This window comes from Notamacropus eugenii, chromosome 1, assembly GCF_028372415.1.
Source record: "Notamacropus eugenii isolate mMacEug1 chromosome 1, mMacEug1.pri_v2, whole genome shotgun sequence".
Lineage (NCBI taxonomy): Eukaryota > Metazoa > Chordata > Mammalia > Diprotodontia > Macropodidae > Notamacropus > Notamacropus eugenii.
In genome coordinates, this window is record NC_092872.1 from 97918575 (window position 1) to 97936606 (window position 18032).

Genomic DNA, 18032 nt, shown 5'->3' on the forward strand with positions numbered 1-18032 from the left:
ACCCCAAATTTATCAATATTGCAAAAGTCTACTTCTTTAACACTAATATTGTCCCAATGGTGGTTACATGACTAAGCATTATGGTGCACCTAGACCACAAAAGAACTGAAATTACCAATAACTCAATATAAGTTGACTGTAGCACGCTAATGATAATCTTCATATAAGAAGCAGTGCTAACAATGTCACCAGGCTTACTGGTGGGTCATGTGTACAACAATGGTACCACAGTGATACTAAGGGACTGAGAAAGCCTTCCAGCACACTGGGCAAATCTTCTATGAATGATTAAGGAGAACATTATGAAATACAAAATGGATAATTTTGATTACATTAAATTGAAAAGTTTTTGCACAAACAAACCCAACGCAACCAAGATTAGGAGGGAAGCAGGAAACTGGGAAAGAATTTTTGCCGCTAGTGTCTGTGGTAAAGGCCTCATTTCTAAAATATATAGAGAACTGAGTCGAATTTACAAGAATGCAAGTCATTCCCTAATTGATAAATGGTCAAAGGATATGAACAGGCAGTTTTCAGAGGAAGAAACTGAAGCTATCTATAGTCATATGAAAAAATGCTCTAAATCACTATAGATTAAAGAGATACAAATCAAACAACTCTGAGGTACCACATCACACCTATCAGATTGGCCTACATGACAAAAAAGGGAGATGATAAATGTTGGAGAAGATGTGGGAGAGTTGGAACACTAATTCATTGTTGGTGGAGCTGTGAACTGATCCAACCATTCTGAAGAGCAATTGGAACTATGCCCAAAGAGCTACAAAAATGTGTATACCCTTTGACCCAGCAATATTGCTTCTAGGACTGTATCCCAAAGAGATCATAAAAATGGGAAAGGGTCCCACATGTACAAAAATATTTATAGCAGCTCTCTTTGTAGTGTCCAAGAACTGGAAATTGAGGGGATGCCTATCAATTGGGGAATGGCTGAATGAGTTTTGGTATATGACTGTAATGGAATACTCTTGTGCTATAAGAAATAATGAATAGGAAGACTTCAGGGAGACCTTGAAGGACTTATATGAAATGATGCTGAGTTAAAGGTGCAGAAACAGGAGAACTTTGTATACAGCAACAAGCACAGTGTGCAAGGAATTTTTCTGGTAGACTTAGCCCTTCACAGCAGTGCAAGGACCTAAAAACTTCCCAATGGACTCTTGAGGCAAAATGCCTTCCACATCCAGAGGAAGAACTTTGGAACAGGATCACAGAATGAAGCAGATCATTTTCTCTTGTGTTTTTTGTTTTGTTTTGTTTTCATGGTTTTTTCTATTCACTTTAATTCTTTTATGCAACATGATGAAGGTGAAAATGTATTTGATAAGAATGTATATTTAGAACCCATGTAAGACTGTATGTCATCTTGGGGAGGAAGGAGGGAAGGGGAAAAAATCTAAGATATATGGAAGTGATTGTAGAAAACTGAAAACAAATAAATATATTAAATTTTTTAAAAAAAGAAAGATATAGGAGAAAGTATGGATGAGGCAGCTGGGTAACATGGTGAATAATGTATGGGACTCGACATCAGGAAGAAGTGAGTTTGAATTCTGTCTCAGATATTTACTAGCTGTGTGACCTGGGGCAAGTTAATTAACTTCTTTCTGCCTCAGTTTCCACATCTATAAAATGGGAATGATAATATCACCTACCTCACAGAGCTGTTTTGAAGATCGACTGAGTTAACATATTTAAAGCATTTGGTGAACCTCAGAGTGCTCTATAAATGCTAGCTAACTAACAAAAGACCACACAGGATGAGAAAGCCTGGGAGGGATGGTGATCAGTGTTACTGAGCCACTGAAACTTCCCCCCAAAAATATGAATTTCACAAAATAAAGTATGAGTTTTGTCATCTCCATTAGAATGTAAAGTCATTTCATTCTTTGGCTTTGTATCCACAGTTCTGGGCACATAATAAGTGCTTAGTAAATGCTTCTTGATTGTTTAATTCCCAACTATAATGTAATCTCCTTAAGGGCAGGAAACGTCTTGGACTTCTTCTTGCATCTTCCACAGCATCCAGCTAAGTACAAAGGATGCAGGAAGAACTCAATGTCAGTGTATTTTGGAGGTTAAATTTTCAAAAGATCTTGTAAGGGAGCTATAAACATCTCGATTTTTGTTCCATGATTTCGAAAACTTCTACAATTCAGTGTGTGGCATCCACAGCGAGTGTGGCTTTTGAAAGACACAGCTAAAAGTTCCTTGCCTGGTACTGTGAAGTGAGAGCAAAGCTAGACTTGGCAGAAAGCCCATCATTCTCTCAGCAAATTGGTTCTTATTTAGAACTGTACCCGTGTCTCTCCCCGCAGAGGGACACAAGGTGTCTCTCCGGAGATCTTTAATATCTGTCTTCCTCAGCCTTTTTTCCAGATGTATTTCCTATTTGAACTGAGCTCTGATTAATGGGTTGTTGGGTTTTTCCCACTCAGTCTCTGCCTCCCTCTTCTTAAACCATACACACTGCAGTCATGTATTCTGTGAGCGTTATATGCAGTAGGTGACCCCAGAAAGACAGGATGGCCACTTCTCCAGCCTTACTGCAAAAAATAAGCAGAAGAACTTCAGTTATTTTTTTAAACAAAGCAAAAGCTGTCTTTCAAAGCTCTGATTCTTCATGGTATCAATTTTCATACTAACCTGCAGTTACCTCGCACCTAGCAGAAGCAAGGTTTAGCCTAAAGGACTCTGGATTTTGAATGAGAAAACACAGGCTTGCATTGTTACTCATGTGACCTTGAGCAAATCACTTAGTTTTTCTGGACCTCAGTTTCCTTATCTGTAAAATGAAGTTGAACTGAATGGCCTCTAAAGTTCCTTTCGGCTCATGATCCTGAAGCAGATATCTCACTTAGACTGGTAGTATGTTCTCAAGCAGGAAAGCCTGTTTGAAACAGTCAAGATGGCAGGTGGAAACTGAGAAGTGATTTCAGTAAGTAGTTTTTTTTTTTTTTTACCAATCGAGGACCTCCTGGTTGCAAACATGACATGCTGCTTCCCTTCTAAAATGTCATGTTTGAAGGATTCATAGAAAAGCAGAGCAGACAATTAAGAATAGAGGTAAAGGGATGAGGCCTCAGTAATCCTTCATCCCCTGGGCTAACATTAGGTCCCTGATAGCATGAAACTTAGAAGCATGGTCAATGAACAGGCTATATGCAGCTTTCCTACTCCCAAGTTTTTTTAAGTGTCTATTAATTCATGTTCCTCCCCCCAGTGTAGGTATATATATATATACATATATATATATATATGAATATATATATACACACACACACACATTGCTGCAGTCATGCCATATTTTCTTAACATCTCAGCAAAGTGAGTCCCACTGATTCATTCTTTCATTGTTGTCTTAAAACCTGTTCTGCTGGGTGATTGCCTTTTTAATAAGCTGCAGATTTGTTCTGCTTATCGGCTATCATTACTCAGAGCTTTGTCATTATTGAGCAATAAACTCCAACCCATGTCTTGCCAGGGGCAAATTTTTCTCAATTTTGGAAATTCCTGTTTTTCCATCCTATTTTTAGTCTGCAAGTACCGAAGTGCTTAAAGTCATAAGACTGTATTACAGTCTTATTATTATTATTCAGTCTTATATTGTTATTATAGTTCAAGTCTTGGATCGAAAAGTCAATTCATCTCTTAGGGGATTGGTTTCTTTATTTGTAAAATGAGTTAATTGTAACTTTACTACCTATCTCATTGGTATTGTAATGAACAAACTTGGTAAAATGGCCTGGAGTTTATTGAGTAGGTCACACCTTTGCTTTAGGAAAATTATTTTGACAGCTGACTAGAGAATGGATTAAAGTGAAGAAAGACTTGAATCAAGGAGCTCAGGAGAGAGACCAGGGCTAGGCTAGAAAAATATAGATTTGGGAATCATATGCCTAAGGATGAATATTGAACCTCTGACAGCTATCATCATGTGAAAGTACAGAGTAGGGGTTCTTAACATGGCATCCATAGGCTTTATTTTTCAAAATTTGTTGAATGTATTTGAGTGTAAGTTGTTACAATTTTAATCCTAGGCATTTTATTTTGTGCATCTAAAAACATAAGTGTGAGAAAGAATTCACAGGTCCCAGCAGACATCTAAAGGGGTCCATGTCTGTCTGTCTGTCCTTTCTCTTTCTCCCTCTCCTTCTCCCTCTCTCCCTTCTCCCTCCCCCCCTCCCTCTCACACATATACACACACTCGATTAAGAACCCCAGTATAGAGAGGAAGGAGAAAAGAGCCCAGAAGAGAGCCTTTGAGGGATACCTATGGTTAATGTACTTAAAAGCTTCAACAGAGGAGACTAAGGGGTGATCAGAAAGACAGAAAAAGAACTAGGAGAGAAAAATGTCACAAAAACACTTAGCAGAAAGAATATCCAGAAAAGACAAGGTATGGGCAATATCAAATGCTTCAAAAGGCCATGGGATGTGGTAATTAGAGGATTTGGGGTGCATTTGACTGTTGGATTGAAGGATCAGGTTTTCAGAATACTTATATGTTGCCCTTTGACCCAGCAATACTGCTATTAGGTCTGTATCCCAAAAGAAATAAGAAACAAAAAGAAAAAGGACCTACATGTACAAAAATATTTAGAGCACCGTTTTCTTCCTGGTGGCAAAGAATTAGAAATTGAGGGGATGCCCGTCAATTGGCCAATGGCTGAACAAGATGTGGTATATGATTGTGATGGGATACTACTGTGCTACCAAAAAAGGATGAGCAGAATGCTCCAGAAAAACCTGGAAAGACTTACCTTAACTGATGCAAAGTGAAATGAGCAGAACCAGGAGAACATCATACAGAGTAACAACAATATTGTAAGATTATCTTAGCTAGCTATTCTCAGCATGCAACGATTCAAAACAGTTTTGAAGGACAGATGATGAAAAATAATATCCATCCCAGAGAAAAAACTGATGGAGTCTAAGTGCAAATTAAAGCATATTTTAAAATTTATTTTTCCTGGTGTTTTTGTCTATGTTTTCTTTTGCGACTAATATGGAAATATGTTTGGCATGACTACACATATATAATCTATCTCAAATTGCTTGCCTTCTCCATGGGAGGCAGAGGAGAGGCAGGGAGGGAAAGAGAGAATTTGGAAGTCAAAATTTTAAAATGAATGTTAAAAAAAAATTACATGTAATTGGGGAAAAATAAAATACTAAATAAAGTGAATTATGAAAAATATTTATGCATTAAATATACATGTATGTCTTTAAATGTAGCTGTTTGCCAGTCTCCCTGCTTAAATGGTGGGAAATGCATAAGACCGAATCGATGCCACTGTCTCTCTACTTGGACTGGACATGATTGCTCGAGGTAAGTCAACCAGACAGTGCTATTTAATGAAGGATAACTATGAATCAAAGCCATTTTTAACTAAGGTAATCTACATGTGACCCAGTGGAAAACTGAGCCATCACAATTTCAGTATAAGTTTCAGGATCCTTAATCCAAAAACACTGGCTTGAAACAGTTTGAGTTGATGACAAAAGCCAGGAGATGCTAGAGGTAAAGATTGGTAGCAAAGAGAAATGCTTGAAATGGGGGGAAAAAATTGTACCTAGAAGGGTCAATCTAGATATGAGAGTTACTCATGATAAATTAAGGGGAACAGTTTAAAGAGAATGAGAGCCAGAGTAGAAGATGATGATATGAATCCCAAAAGAATTAAAAATAAGGAAATAACAGAAGAGAAAGAACAGGGAAGTAGCAATCTGGAAAAGAGAAGTGGGGTAAGCTAGGGTAGATTTGTTGCACCCTATTGTAGTAATGTTGTCAGAGCAATAAAGGGGAAAATTCAGATCGTTGGCGAGGATCCTACAAAAAGGAATTAGCTGTACACCTAATAATTAATCTCACATTAGAGAGCTGGAAAAGAGAGATGGAAATTTTCTAGAAAGGCATGTTGGTATCAAGGGGAGCAGCTGGGAGAAGAATCTGGAACTAGCTTCCCTTTTATAATAAGTTCAATATTTGTATCAGCAGGAAAACCTAAGAAAATATCTTGAAGTTCTCTGGCTCTGATTGCTTTTTTCCTCAGTTCTTTTGGAGGAGAGTGTTTGGGACAGAACCATAATCTATCATAAGTTTTCCCTATAAAACTTTTTTCAACAAAAGGCTAAGTCTGTAAGGTTATTTCGAACCTCTTTTTAAGTGTGGGGACAAGAAAAAGGTTTTCATAGTGCTTGACAGATTATAAAATGCTTTCTTTAAAAGTAATATGGTGGTGGGAAAGATAGGCAAAGAATGTCCCCATTTTACAGAGAGGAAAAAATGAGGGTCAGATGTAACTTGCCCATGGTCACACAGGAGAGTGGGTTCAGTAAAAGGAAGAGGGTATGAAGGAAGAAAGAAAAAGCATTGAGGGAAGGAAAGGGAAGAAACTAGCTAATTTCAACCCCAGAAGAGCATCTGTTTTCTGTTTTTCTACTATTCCTGTTAATAGGGAAATTCACATTCACTGTTCTATTTGGTGAGATAGTAGAGCCTTCTTTTTATTTCTGACTTTGAAACAAACAGTAAAGATATAAACTGAGTCCCAAAGTCATTTTCACTGGTGGAGATCAAAGCCCCATGTCTGTTACACAGATAATCCATGTTATATCAGGCTTTCACTGGACGTAGTTGTGACCCAGGAGGCGAGATTTAAACAGCAAAATGTCTAACTCTATGCAATAAGAAGTCATTTTGTAATGGAGTTGTACTGTAATTTTAATTCTTGTTCTGGGGAAGTGATCTGATCAAATGAATCTGCACTAAAGTGTTAGTGACTCAGTTTGTTTTTGTTGTGTTTGTCCTTCACTCTCGAAGAGGACCATGACATCAAGATGAGGACATGACTTGCAGTTGACTGATTTGAGTGAGGGAGGGCTATGCAAGGTCACCAACCTCACTTTCTTCTCCTGAGCCATCTGGGTCCAGTGGCCTGATATTTATCAGGACAGCTGAAGATGGCCCAGGACGAAATGGGAGACCCTGGTCATTTTAGTCTAAGAGCTTATTATCACATATGGTTCTATTATCACATTCTCACTTTGAGTGAGATACACCTATTCAATGAATAGGCCTTTTTAAGTAGTCACTCAAGCGATACCTCTTTTAATAAAAAAAAAAAAATTAAATTGGAAGGGGAAGACTCAATTTATTACTGGCTGTCAGAACAATAGCACTACAGGGTTTTTTTCAGAGGTTGCTTTTTCAGAGACTTCAAGTCATATATCTCTACAGACCCTTACATTTCATTATGTGGTATAATAATAGGAAGGTCATTTGCTCTGGAATCTGGAACACTGGGTTCCAGTTTTCATTCTGATATTGAGCTCTGCTTTAACTTGGGCATATAAGTCACCTCTTTTCAAGCCTCAAGATCTTTATATCTAAAATGGAGGTGGGGAATGGACAGGGGAATAGGGGAGGGCATATTGGAATAGATGATAATAATACTGATAGTAGTGATAATAATCATAGCATTTAAATAACATTTAAAGGTTTACAAAGCACTATGAGCGTGATCTCATTTATTCTTATAATGTATCTCTAATATCTCTTCCAGCTCAGTGGTTGAAAGATATTCTTGCCTGTCACAATTAGTAGCTCAATTGTGGCCTAATTTACAACATCATTAACAGACCAGTTCTAGCATTTCTAAGCTTCCCTAAATTAGCCTGCAGCCCACTGCCTCTAGCAGCCTGCATCCGAGTAAAGTATCATGGGTAAATGTTTAACAACAACCACAGAAAAATACACATGTGCACACACACACACACACACACACACACACCATAGATAGTGTTCATTTATTGTTTCCTAAATCAATTTACCATCCCCAAGCATCCATTTCTATTAGAGCTTGATTACACAACCGAAATCACACCTCACAGGTGAGTACACCATCATTTAGTTTACCTTCCTATAAATCTGACCTCATCTGCCAGACCTTAAATGATTTAAAAGAAAGAGTAGTCTCTTCTTGGATCTTTCTGTAGCCTACGAAGTTCTTTATAGACTAAGTGTTTAACAAACACTCTCAATAAAAGCTAACCTACAAAACAGAAATTCTAAAGGGTTTAGGAATCGACTGCCCTAAAACGACCTGCTGCCTCGGTTAAATTCCACTCAGCATTTCTGTCCTCTGCAGTTCACTCAGATGGATTTGTTTTTTCTCTACAGAAAAAGAAAAGCTGGGTTTCATCCCTTCTAAGTATCCCACAGCAACTCGGCTCTCTCAGAAAGATAAGATCATCTCTCCCAGCCAGTCCCTGGGGATTCTGGAACATGGACATTATAAATCCAACATGGTGCTGGTTTTTTTTGGAAAGTTATTTTGTTATATTTGTTGCCATTGTTTTTGTTTCTATTTTAATTTTGTGATATATTTTTCCTTGAGTTTTCCATTAAAAATCTGCCTGTATTTTCATATGCAAAAAAATGTATATTAAATATATGCTGCTACACCCATACACAATGTACATATTCTACCATCTATTAGGGAAATTTCATGTATACATTTTGGTCACAATTTTTTAATTCCTTTAAATATGTTTTATCAAATGTAAGTTTCACTGCCAAGCAGTGTAATGCAAGCTTGCTATTCCATGGACTTCCCAGACCCACAGTATAAGCCAGAAGTCAGGCCATAGCGAGATAACTGATTATGTTAATAACATGTAAGCTATCCCATAGTTCTCTAGCACAGTTTAAGTTCTTAGCTACCATATTCCATGAGAATGAATAAATGAAGGAGGAGAATATGGTTCATCCCCACTTACATAAAGTGGCATCATTTTCTTGGAAATGTTTATAATAATAAATTTTTCATCTTAACTTGGCTAGATATTTAGTGATTAGACTAATTCCTCCCGCTCTCCCTTCCCCCATATGAGATGCTATAGACAGCAGGAAAAGCCAGTTGCCGTGGAAATAAAAGAAGCCCAGCTACCTTTTTTTAAACCCAAACTGGAGACACAGAAAGCAGGCAGGATTCATAATAGAAAGAAACCCCTAGGAAATAAAGTGCTACAAAGGACACTGGTTTTGTTTGGTTGGGTTTTGTTTCCTTTTTACCAGATCTGCGATTTCATCAGCGTAGGCAGCTCCTGGTGAGGAATGTCCTCTGCCAGTCAGATACGTGGGCATCTTCTCAAAAGTTAGAATCTTGGGAGCCTCTAGGACACTGAGAAGTTAAGTGATTTGCCCAGACCTTCCTGACTCTAAAGCCAGCTCTCTATATACTATGCCAGGCTACCTTTCTAAGGGCACAGTTCTTAAAGGAGCCTCTTTCCCTCTCTCCAGTTCCAATTTCATCCTTGCTGGAATTACCCACAAATACCCTAACTGCCACCCCCACCTCACCAGAACACAAAACAAGCGAAAAAGTAATAATCCCCTCACATTGGAGGATGACGATGAATGAAAGGCACGTGACCCGGGATCACATTTTATAATAAATAGGAGTAGAGAGGACAAAGGAATGCATGGAAAAAGAAGACAAAATGAGCTGGGAAAAATGAAAGAAAAGCATAATGCTAAGCTACTCCAGAGCAGTAGGAGCTGAGAGAAGGGGAATACAAGTGTTCCCATCCATCCCCAAACAAAAGGCATCATTTTCCCTCTCTAGAAGACTTGAGAATCACCATCTCCAGAATTTTCTTTTCTACTATGGTCAGAGGCTTAGTACCTGGCTTTGCCATTTAGAATTCAGTAGCCTATTGCTGGATGCCAAGAAATTCCTGGAATTTCCCAGTACTTGGAAATAAGTGCTATCAGTTGAGCAGAATTGGGGGAAAATAAAGGAGAAAAAAAAATTGGTATGATTTGGGTTTAGAACTAAAGTTCACTAAAAGCTGAGGAATTTTCTGCCCCATAAGTTCCAATAGGTATTTGACTAGTACACTCTTGAAAAGAAATACTAGCTGATGCCTTACTCTGTGTGAAAGAAATCAGTCAAAAGAACTCAAATATGTCATGTATATAAATAGATCATGCACATTCCTATTCCAGTCTTGCCTTTTCAAGCAGGGTGAGGCAATAAGAATTCTCATAGGGTTGTAGAGGTCAGAAGGGACATCAGAGATTATCTGGTCCTACCCCTTCACTTTACAGAGAAAAAAACTGAATCCAATAGATTAAAGGACTTATCCAAGGTTACACAACTAATCAGTGAAGGAGGCAGGATATGAAACCAGGTCCTTTAACTAAAGAGCCAATATGGCTCAGATGACAAAGTGCTGACGCAAAATGAGAAGCCTTGAGTGCAATTCTCACCTCAACCATTTGTCAGCTACATGACTATGGGCAAATCACTTCTTGTGACCTTGGTTCTTTTCTAAAATGACAGTTGGACTGGATGGCCTCTCAAGTCCCTTCCAACTCTAAATCTATGACTTTTTCACTCTATTTCAGACAAATAACAGTATCCTCAACCTAGAGAAGTTCAGTGTAGTAGAAAGAGAACTGGACTTGGAAATTGAGAGTCTTGGACCTCCAACCCAAACAGTGAACACCAACTACAGGTGCTTTGGTTAAACTTTCTGAGGGTCAGTTCTCCTTCTGTACAAAATGAGAATAAAAGTATTTGTACCACCTTCCCCACACAACTGAGAGGAAAGCATTATATACATGTTAAAATGTATTATTGATTATGGGTGAAATAGTAGAAAGAGCTTTGTAAATATGGATTTATACTGATTCAATAAATTCTCTAGCCACCTTTTACTTTCCCTCTCCCTGCTCCCCCCCCCCTCCTTTTCCACCCCTTGACCAATTGTCACTGATATTAGAAATTAGATTCACTTGTGGGGAAGGGAGGTGGGGAGGTGGGTGTTAGACTTAATGACTTCAAGGGTTCATTCTATAATTCTGTGATTCTAAGGACTAGCCAGTGCTTCATTCTTCATGTCTACTGTTTCCAGCAGAGAACTAACCCCAACAGATAGAAGTAGAGCCCTTTCATCTATAAATATGTGACTCTAGGAGCAAGAATGATTTCTTTGAGTTCTGTTTAGAGCATCATGAGGTGTGAACCCTCTGAAACCAGGATAAGTCATACATAGTGAGCTGGAATGGAGTTCAGAGGCCACCTCAGCTGACCCCCTCATTTACAATTGAGCAAATTGAGGCCAAACCGGGTTAAGTCAATCAATCAATAATAATTTATTAAGCACATACTATGTTCTAGGCATAGTACTAAGTACTAAGGATACAAAAAGAGGCAAAAGACAGTCCCTGCCCTCAGAGAGCTTATAATCTAATAATTACTTGACCAAAGTCACACATGTAGAAAAGCTGAGAATGAGGATTTTAAATCTAGGTTCTTTGACTAAAGGCATTGAAGCTTTCTCTGTACCACACACTGCCTCATCCCATTATTCTTCTAAGTTTTAGGATAAAGAGGGAAGGTAAGATATAATGACGATTGTTAGAAGGACCTGACTCAAACTGTGACCTTGGACAATTCACTTACACTCCTGAGGTCTCGGTTCCTCATGTGAAAAATAAAACGTTTAATTTCAAGGTCTCTAAAATCCCTCCCAGCTCTAAACCTATTATCTATGATCCTTTATTCAGGATGATATTAGTAAAAGTGAACAAGGTCAAAGCAAGGCAGAAATACAGACCTTGCTGTTGTGTCAAACTTTAATGAAACCCGTTTATAATGCTAGTAATGGGGAACACAACATACTTATTTTCTAAGTCAACCAAGTTAGATGATATGAAGTATATGTTGGGTGTGAGGTAGAGGAGGGAATATGATTTGACCATGTCATATACCAAAATTTTTACTAGAGCATATATATATGACCCTGTTTACCTCAGTTTCCTCAAATGTAAAATGGGGATAATAATGACACCTACCTTAAAGGGTTGTTATGGATTAAATGAGCTAATATTTGTAAAGCTCTTAGGGCAGTGTCTGGCACACATTAGGTACTTTGGACTTGTTTTTCCATCTATATAATGAGGGGGATGGACTAGATGCTGTTTAAGATTCTACTCAGCTCTTAATACTTTCAGTATATGAGAAACAGGGTGGATATCTTTGCTAGTATAATACCATTATCAACTTGGAAGCACTAAATGGCAGCTCTGGTTCCTCTGGAAGTCAGTGTAGACAGATGCCCATGTTCTCTTAGCCCGAGGTTTAAATACATAGTTGAAATAGCTCTGAACTTGTGGATCAAAGATTTGTGATTGAGTCCTGCCTTCAGCAGCGACTCTAGTCCAATGACCTTATGTCAGTGAAATGCTGGAGGACCATGAAATGCCACTTCCTCATCATGCTGTGTGTGATGAGGGTATTCCTTAGGGAGATAGTCTGAAGGAGCTCCTATGGAAAGGTTTCATTAGAGACTCAGATTTTAACCTCATGGGAAAGAGATTCTGTGGATAAGAGATTCTGTGGCATTATAAGTTAATAATGCCAATAAATGCTACAGCTCCTTATTACAATTCAACCTGTATTTTTCTCCCAAGCTCCCAGAATAGTCTGTCCTCAGATGCAAACAATATGGGTGAGGCAATACTAATAATAATATCTGATATTTATATAGCACTTCACCTTTATTATCTCATTTGACATTCACAATAAATATATGAAGCAAATATGATTATTCCCATTTACAAGTAAAGAAACTGAGGCTCAAAGAATTGAAGTAATCTGCCTGGGTGCATGGGGTATCACATAGCTTAGCTAGTAAATATCAAAGTTGGGATTTAAACTGGAGGCTTCCTGGCACTTGACTTCATGTCCACATTATAAGACAATAGGGATGAAATATCTATATCAATGTAGCATATAGTTATTTGTTGACCTGCCTTGTCTTGACAGACGTTTTGCCCATTAAAAAAATTTATTGTAAATATTAGAATGTAAATATTATTTCTCTGTCTGCTGGGATCCCTAAAAAAGAGTTGGAATTGAATTGGTTTTTAGTTTGGGACTGGTCTTGACCACTGAAATAAAAATACAAGCAGATATTAGACTTTGTGAGGCACCCTAGTACATACAAGAGAAAATATAATTTCCCCAAATTATGTGAACAACTCCAGGAACTAGCTTTGATGATGGGAATGAATTTTCATGAAAAGCAACAGAAAATGAGCAATAGTTTGGGTTATGTGAGAGCCTGTCTTTGGGCACTTAGGCTCAAGAAGCATGTATGTTTTATTGTGTATATATAGCCCAGTCACAAATTTCACTAGAAATTGATACCTAGGAGCAGATTGGGGGCAAAATGGATTGAGCATGAGTTAGGAAGATGTGAGTTCAAATCCAGCTTCAGACATGTACTACCTGTGTGACCCATAGACAGGTCACTTACCTCTGATAGGAAGGAGGGAAGGAAGGAAGGAAGGAAGGAAGGAAGGAAGGAAGGAAGGAAGGAAGGAAGGAAGGAAGGAAGGAAGGAAGGAAGGAAGGAAGGAAGGAAAGAAGGAAGGAAGGAAGGAAGGAAGGAAGGAAGGAAGGAATTGTTAGCTGTTCTGTGATGTCTCGACTTTATGGAATTTTCTCTACTAGGTTTGTCAGGATGCTTTCTTGTACTTTTTTACTTGGTAAGAAAGAACCTGAAATTTTCTTTTGACAGGAGGCTAATTCATCTTCTCTTTCCTGACTTCTATGGAGGAAGTCAGGCCTTCTGACCCTCAGACACTTATAACTTCCAAACCCACTTCTCCAATCAACAACTTCCCATTACAATGCACAATAGCCCAAGACTTGGGGAGAGGAGAGGAACTAGAAAGAACCTTAAAGAAAACAGTCTTTATTTTTCATTTAAAAAAATCAAAACAACAATTTGCAGCCACTGGTGCTCCAACACTTCAAGCTATTGGTCATAAGGATCATGGATCTGGAGGTAGAAAGGACCTAAGATGTCATGAAGTCCAGATCTACTCATTTTATAGGTGAGGAAACTGAGGCCCGGGGATATTTGATAGCTTACCTAAAGAAAGACACAGATAGGATTTTGACCAGGTCCTCTGACTCCAAAGTTGGTTAGTATTCACCTTGTTTGTAAGGATTCTTTAAAGAGACTTATCCTCATGGGCATTTGCTGAATCTGACAGCAAGCAGCTGCAGGTCCTTGGTTGGCCTGGGCTCCTATAACATCCTACGTCTGGCAGAACTTTGCCTTTCTCTTGCCTGGACACTGACCAAGCCACTGTTCTTATGAAACATTTTCAAAAGTTTTTTCCCTCCACCCTAATAAGTTGTAACCTGCCTCATCACACACCTGATCCTCACCCTTCTGAGTCATTCCAAATCTTCTGCTCATAATGTCCTCTGGGTAGTGGAAAACAGCATGGATCTACTAATGCATGCATTCTCAAATAAAAACGCATTGTGCCAGCAAGAATACCTGAGAACAAAAATGTTAAACTCCCAGCCTCCCTTGCAGCCAGAGAAAGATGAAAACGTCAATTGGGAAATGTTCAACAAAATAAGTAAAACATACAACGAATTTAGATAATGTTAAAATGTGATTTTCTAAATCAAGATGCTACCCACAGGGATCCCCTGCATATGGTTTAGTGGCTGCTATTTCTGTTTACCATTGCTCTAAAGTGAAACCTTTAAAGCTGAAAAAAACAAAAAGATTCACAATTCTTCCTATCTGCAACCTGCTCTTCAAATTAAGAGTGAGAAGGTACACTGTCAAAGAATAAATAAAAGACAAGGTCCAGGTGGAAATAAAAGAGTCAATATATAAAATGAGTTTTGTGGTCATCTACTTAGCTGGTCTCATAAATGCCCATGCTCCTTACCATGTCTGAACAGTTAGTTGTTTGAGAGGCCATGCGGTACAGTAGAAACAGGGATGGATGTGGAGTCTGGAAACCTGGGTTCAAATCTTGACTCCGCTGTTTATTGACAGTACGACCCTGGTCAAGTCACTTTCTTGGCCTCAGTTCTTCAACTGTGATATGAGAGGATTGGACTAGATGGTTTCTGAATCTGTAATCCTGAGGTATATGAAATAGAATTGGAAATCTCTTCATTCATGTTTCTGAAATGTGATATTTTAGAAATAGGTTTTAATTTGCCTTAATTTTTGATTCCTTTCCATACTCCATAAACCCCTCTCTCTAAGCAACTGAGATAGGAGGCAGCCCAGGGCCAAGACTACTTCTAGCTCCAATAGTCTTTAGTGCTGCCTAATTACAGTCTGAGCCTCAGATGTTAAGACAAGAACATGGTAGGTCAGCATAGGGGTCACACCTAATATCATCTGGCATTGTTCACAGGACAGCTCAGACTGTTTCATAATTCATGAATTTGGTGTTTAAACGTTGGGTGGGATGAAGCTCCTTCTTGAGCTTGATCAAAGCCCATTTCATTAGGCTAAACACAAAGGGCTTAAGAGAGGAGTTTTAAATCAAATCAATCTCAGATCTCCAAGGATGAAGTGGTATAAAGGGCACCACACACAGAAACAAATCTTTTCCCATGCACTGAGTTCCTCTTTTAAAAAATGGAAGCTACAGGAAGCTATGCTGCTGTTTGTCCAGTATAAATATTCAGCTTTTACTATTTGGCATTTGTACCATCCTCTTCCTCCAATCAATCTAAAGGAAATGCAGAGAGCTGGACTTGAAATCAAGGAGGCAGATTCATGTCCTATATTAGATACTTCCTAGCTGTGTGATCCTTGGCAAGCCACAGAAATTCTGTCTGCCTCAAGTTCTCATTTGTAATATAGGAATGACAGTAATAATAGCCCCCACTTTCACAAGGGTTGTGGTGAAGATCAAATGAAATAACACATGTAAACTGCTTTGCAAACTTTAAAGCAATATACAAATACGAGCTATTAATGTGCTTCCATCTAGTTGGCATAGTGGACAGAGTGCTAAAAAGTTGAAAGACCAAAGTTTGAATCTTACCTCAGGCACTAATTAACTGGGTGACCCTGGGGAAGTCACTTACCATCTCTGTGCCTTGGTTTTCTGATCTGTAAAATGAGGGAGTTGGACTCAGTAGCCCTACTCTAAATCTAGGATCTTGTGAACTTGAATTTCTTAAGTGCCTACTATGTGCCAGGTGGAACAAAAAGATTTGGTCCTGGGCAGGGAGTAAGTTCTCAATAAAAATTGCTTAATTGATTTGGTGAAGCTAGACATTTGATGGTGGCAAATGCTTCTGTCTTGAAGAAAAACCCAGACATCCTCAGCTTTTTAGAGTTTGACTGTTGTAAGCCTGGATTACGTGAAGAATTCATTTAAAAGCCAAATGCATTTAAGCCTGGGAAGGAAGAAATCACAGGAAAAGACATATTTCAATGGAATGTGCCATGCGAGGAGGGGATGTCAGGGAAGGGGAAGAAGAGGATTTTCAAACAGAGACTCTGGGACACCAAAAACAACCACAGCATAGGAGAGAAGAGCCCAAGTCAGACCAGGTAGTATCCCACCTAGGCTGTCATCACTGAGCTTATTCTGGCTGACAGTGATAAACTCAGTCATTTTTAAATATTTGACTTTCTGGGATACAATTTCTATTGCCACACCCTGGTTATGCATATGGATTCATTAGTATTTGAATATCATTCACTATAATTCCATCTCATCAAATCCATCTTTTGCAAGAGGTGTTATCATTGTATGTTGTCTCTAATGTTTATGCTGTCCATTACCTGATTAATAAAGCTGTACCCTGGTTAGTACATGGAAATGTCATTTCCCTCCTTTTTCTTTGCTGCTGACTTCTCAGAAAACATTTATGTTTTGGCAGACATAGGGGAGCATGACAGGGAGAAATATACCCAATCATTTAATGACAGCCCAGAGGAACAGACTCAAGGCACCATGTTTGGACTCAAGACTTAGGTCCTAGTTCCTTTCTGACAGTAATGATGTGTGATGGTGGGCAAGTGAATTCATCCCTTCATCATCAGGTCAGAGGATTATAGAGCAGAGCTGGAAGGACCCTCACAACCCATCTAGTCTAATCCCCTCATTTTGTATGTAAGGAAACTGAGGGCTGGGCAAAGGGAGTGACTTGGCCAGGGTTACTCAGGTAGTGTCACAGACAGGATTTAAACTGAGGTCCTCTGTTTCCCTAGTAAATGACCTTACCATTATATCACACCAGATCAAAAACCACATATTAGCACACTGTGAACAGCAATTCTTGCCCCAAGGGCACATAGAGGGGAAAAGATAGAGGGGAACAAATTCATCCGAGGTTGGGGGAGAGACCTTAAACAAGACCCTGGGGAGGGGTAGAAGGCAGATCAGCAGTGGCCTCACCTGGGCCCACTGTTTCTACTGCTAACTAGGTGCTTAACTCAGTTAACCCTGGGACAAAGATCTAGTTGCCCCACCCTAGATATGGCTCTGCATCTAAACCATATAAAAAAGATATTTCTTTTAAAGGATTTTTCTTCCATTGCAGAAATTGCTTTTCAAGATATTTTATTCTTCATCTCCAGTATTACAGCATTTTTCTGGTGTCCTATAGTGAATAATGGTAAAGTTAGAATATGAAAGAAGGGCTTGATTTCTAGTTCTGCTCTTAATTGGCTAGATTAAATTGATACCTCCAAAGAGAATGAACCTCAAGATCTTTAGTGCTCCTCCCATGACCTGAGGCAGTCTCACAGATTAGGTTGCCATAGAAACAAAACCATTCGAGATATAATAGTGCGGGCACATACAGGATTTGCTACAAAGATTTGTCTTTGTAGTTGGTTAGTGTCAAGGGAACGAGTGAGTGAGTAAATGAATGAATGAAAAAGCAGTCTTGTTATAATGGATAGAGTACTGAACATGATGTCAGGAAGACACAAGTTCAAATCCTGCCTCCTACACTTACCGGGTGACCCTGAGCAACTCACCTAACTCTGTGCTTCAGTTTCCTTATCTGTCAGATAAAGACCCAGTGGCTTCCTAGGGTTCTTTCCAGCTTTAAATCTATGACCCTATCCTAAAATTCCACCAGATGCGCTGTTCTTGTAAAAGTGTATAACAGATTCATTTCTTTTTAAATTATTATTCA

General features: G+C 38.8%; 1 protein-coding gene across 3 annotated transcripts in view; it reads left to right on the plus strand.

The window, feature by feature from the left end:
• Positions 1-16706, plus strand: part of SVEP1 (sushi, von Willebrand factor type A, EGF and pentraxin domain containing 1) — a 321762-nt gene extending 305056 nt beyond the window's left edge. For all 3 annotated transcript variants that reach the window (XM_072610622.1, XM_072610615.1, XM_072610607.1), the window contains 2 exons: positions 5260-5353; positions 8207-16706. In XM_072610622.1, the coding sequence (XP_072466723.1) occupies positions 5260-5353; positions 8207-8237 (125 nt within the window). In that variant the 3' untranslated portion in view covers positions 8238-16706. The remainder of the gene's footprint in view (positions 1-5259; positions 5354-8206) is intronic.
• The last annotated feature ends 1326 nt before the right edge of the window (positions 16707-18032 follow it).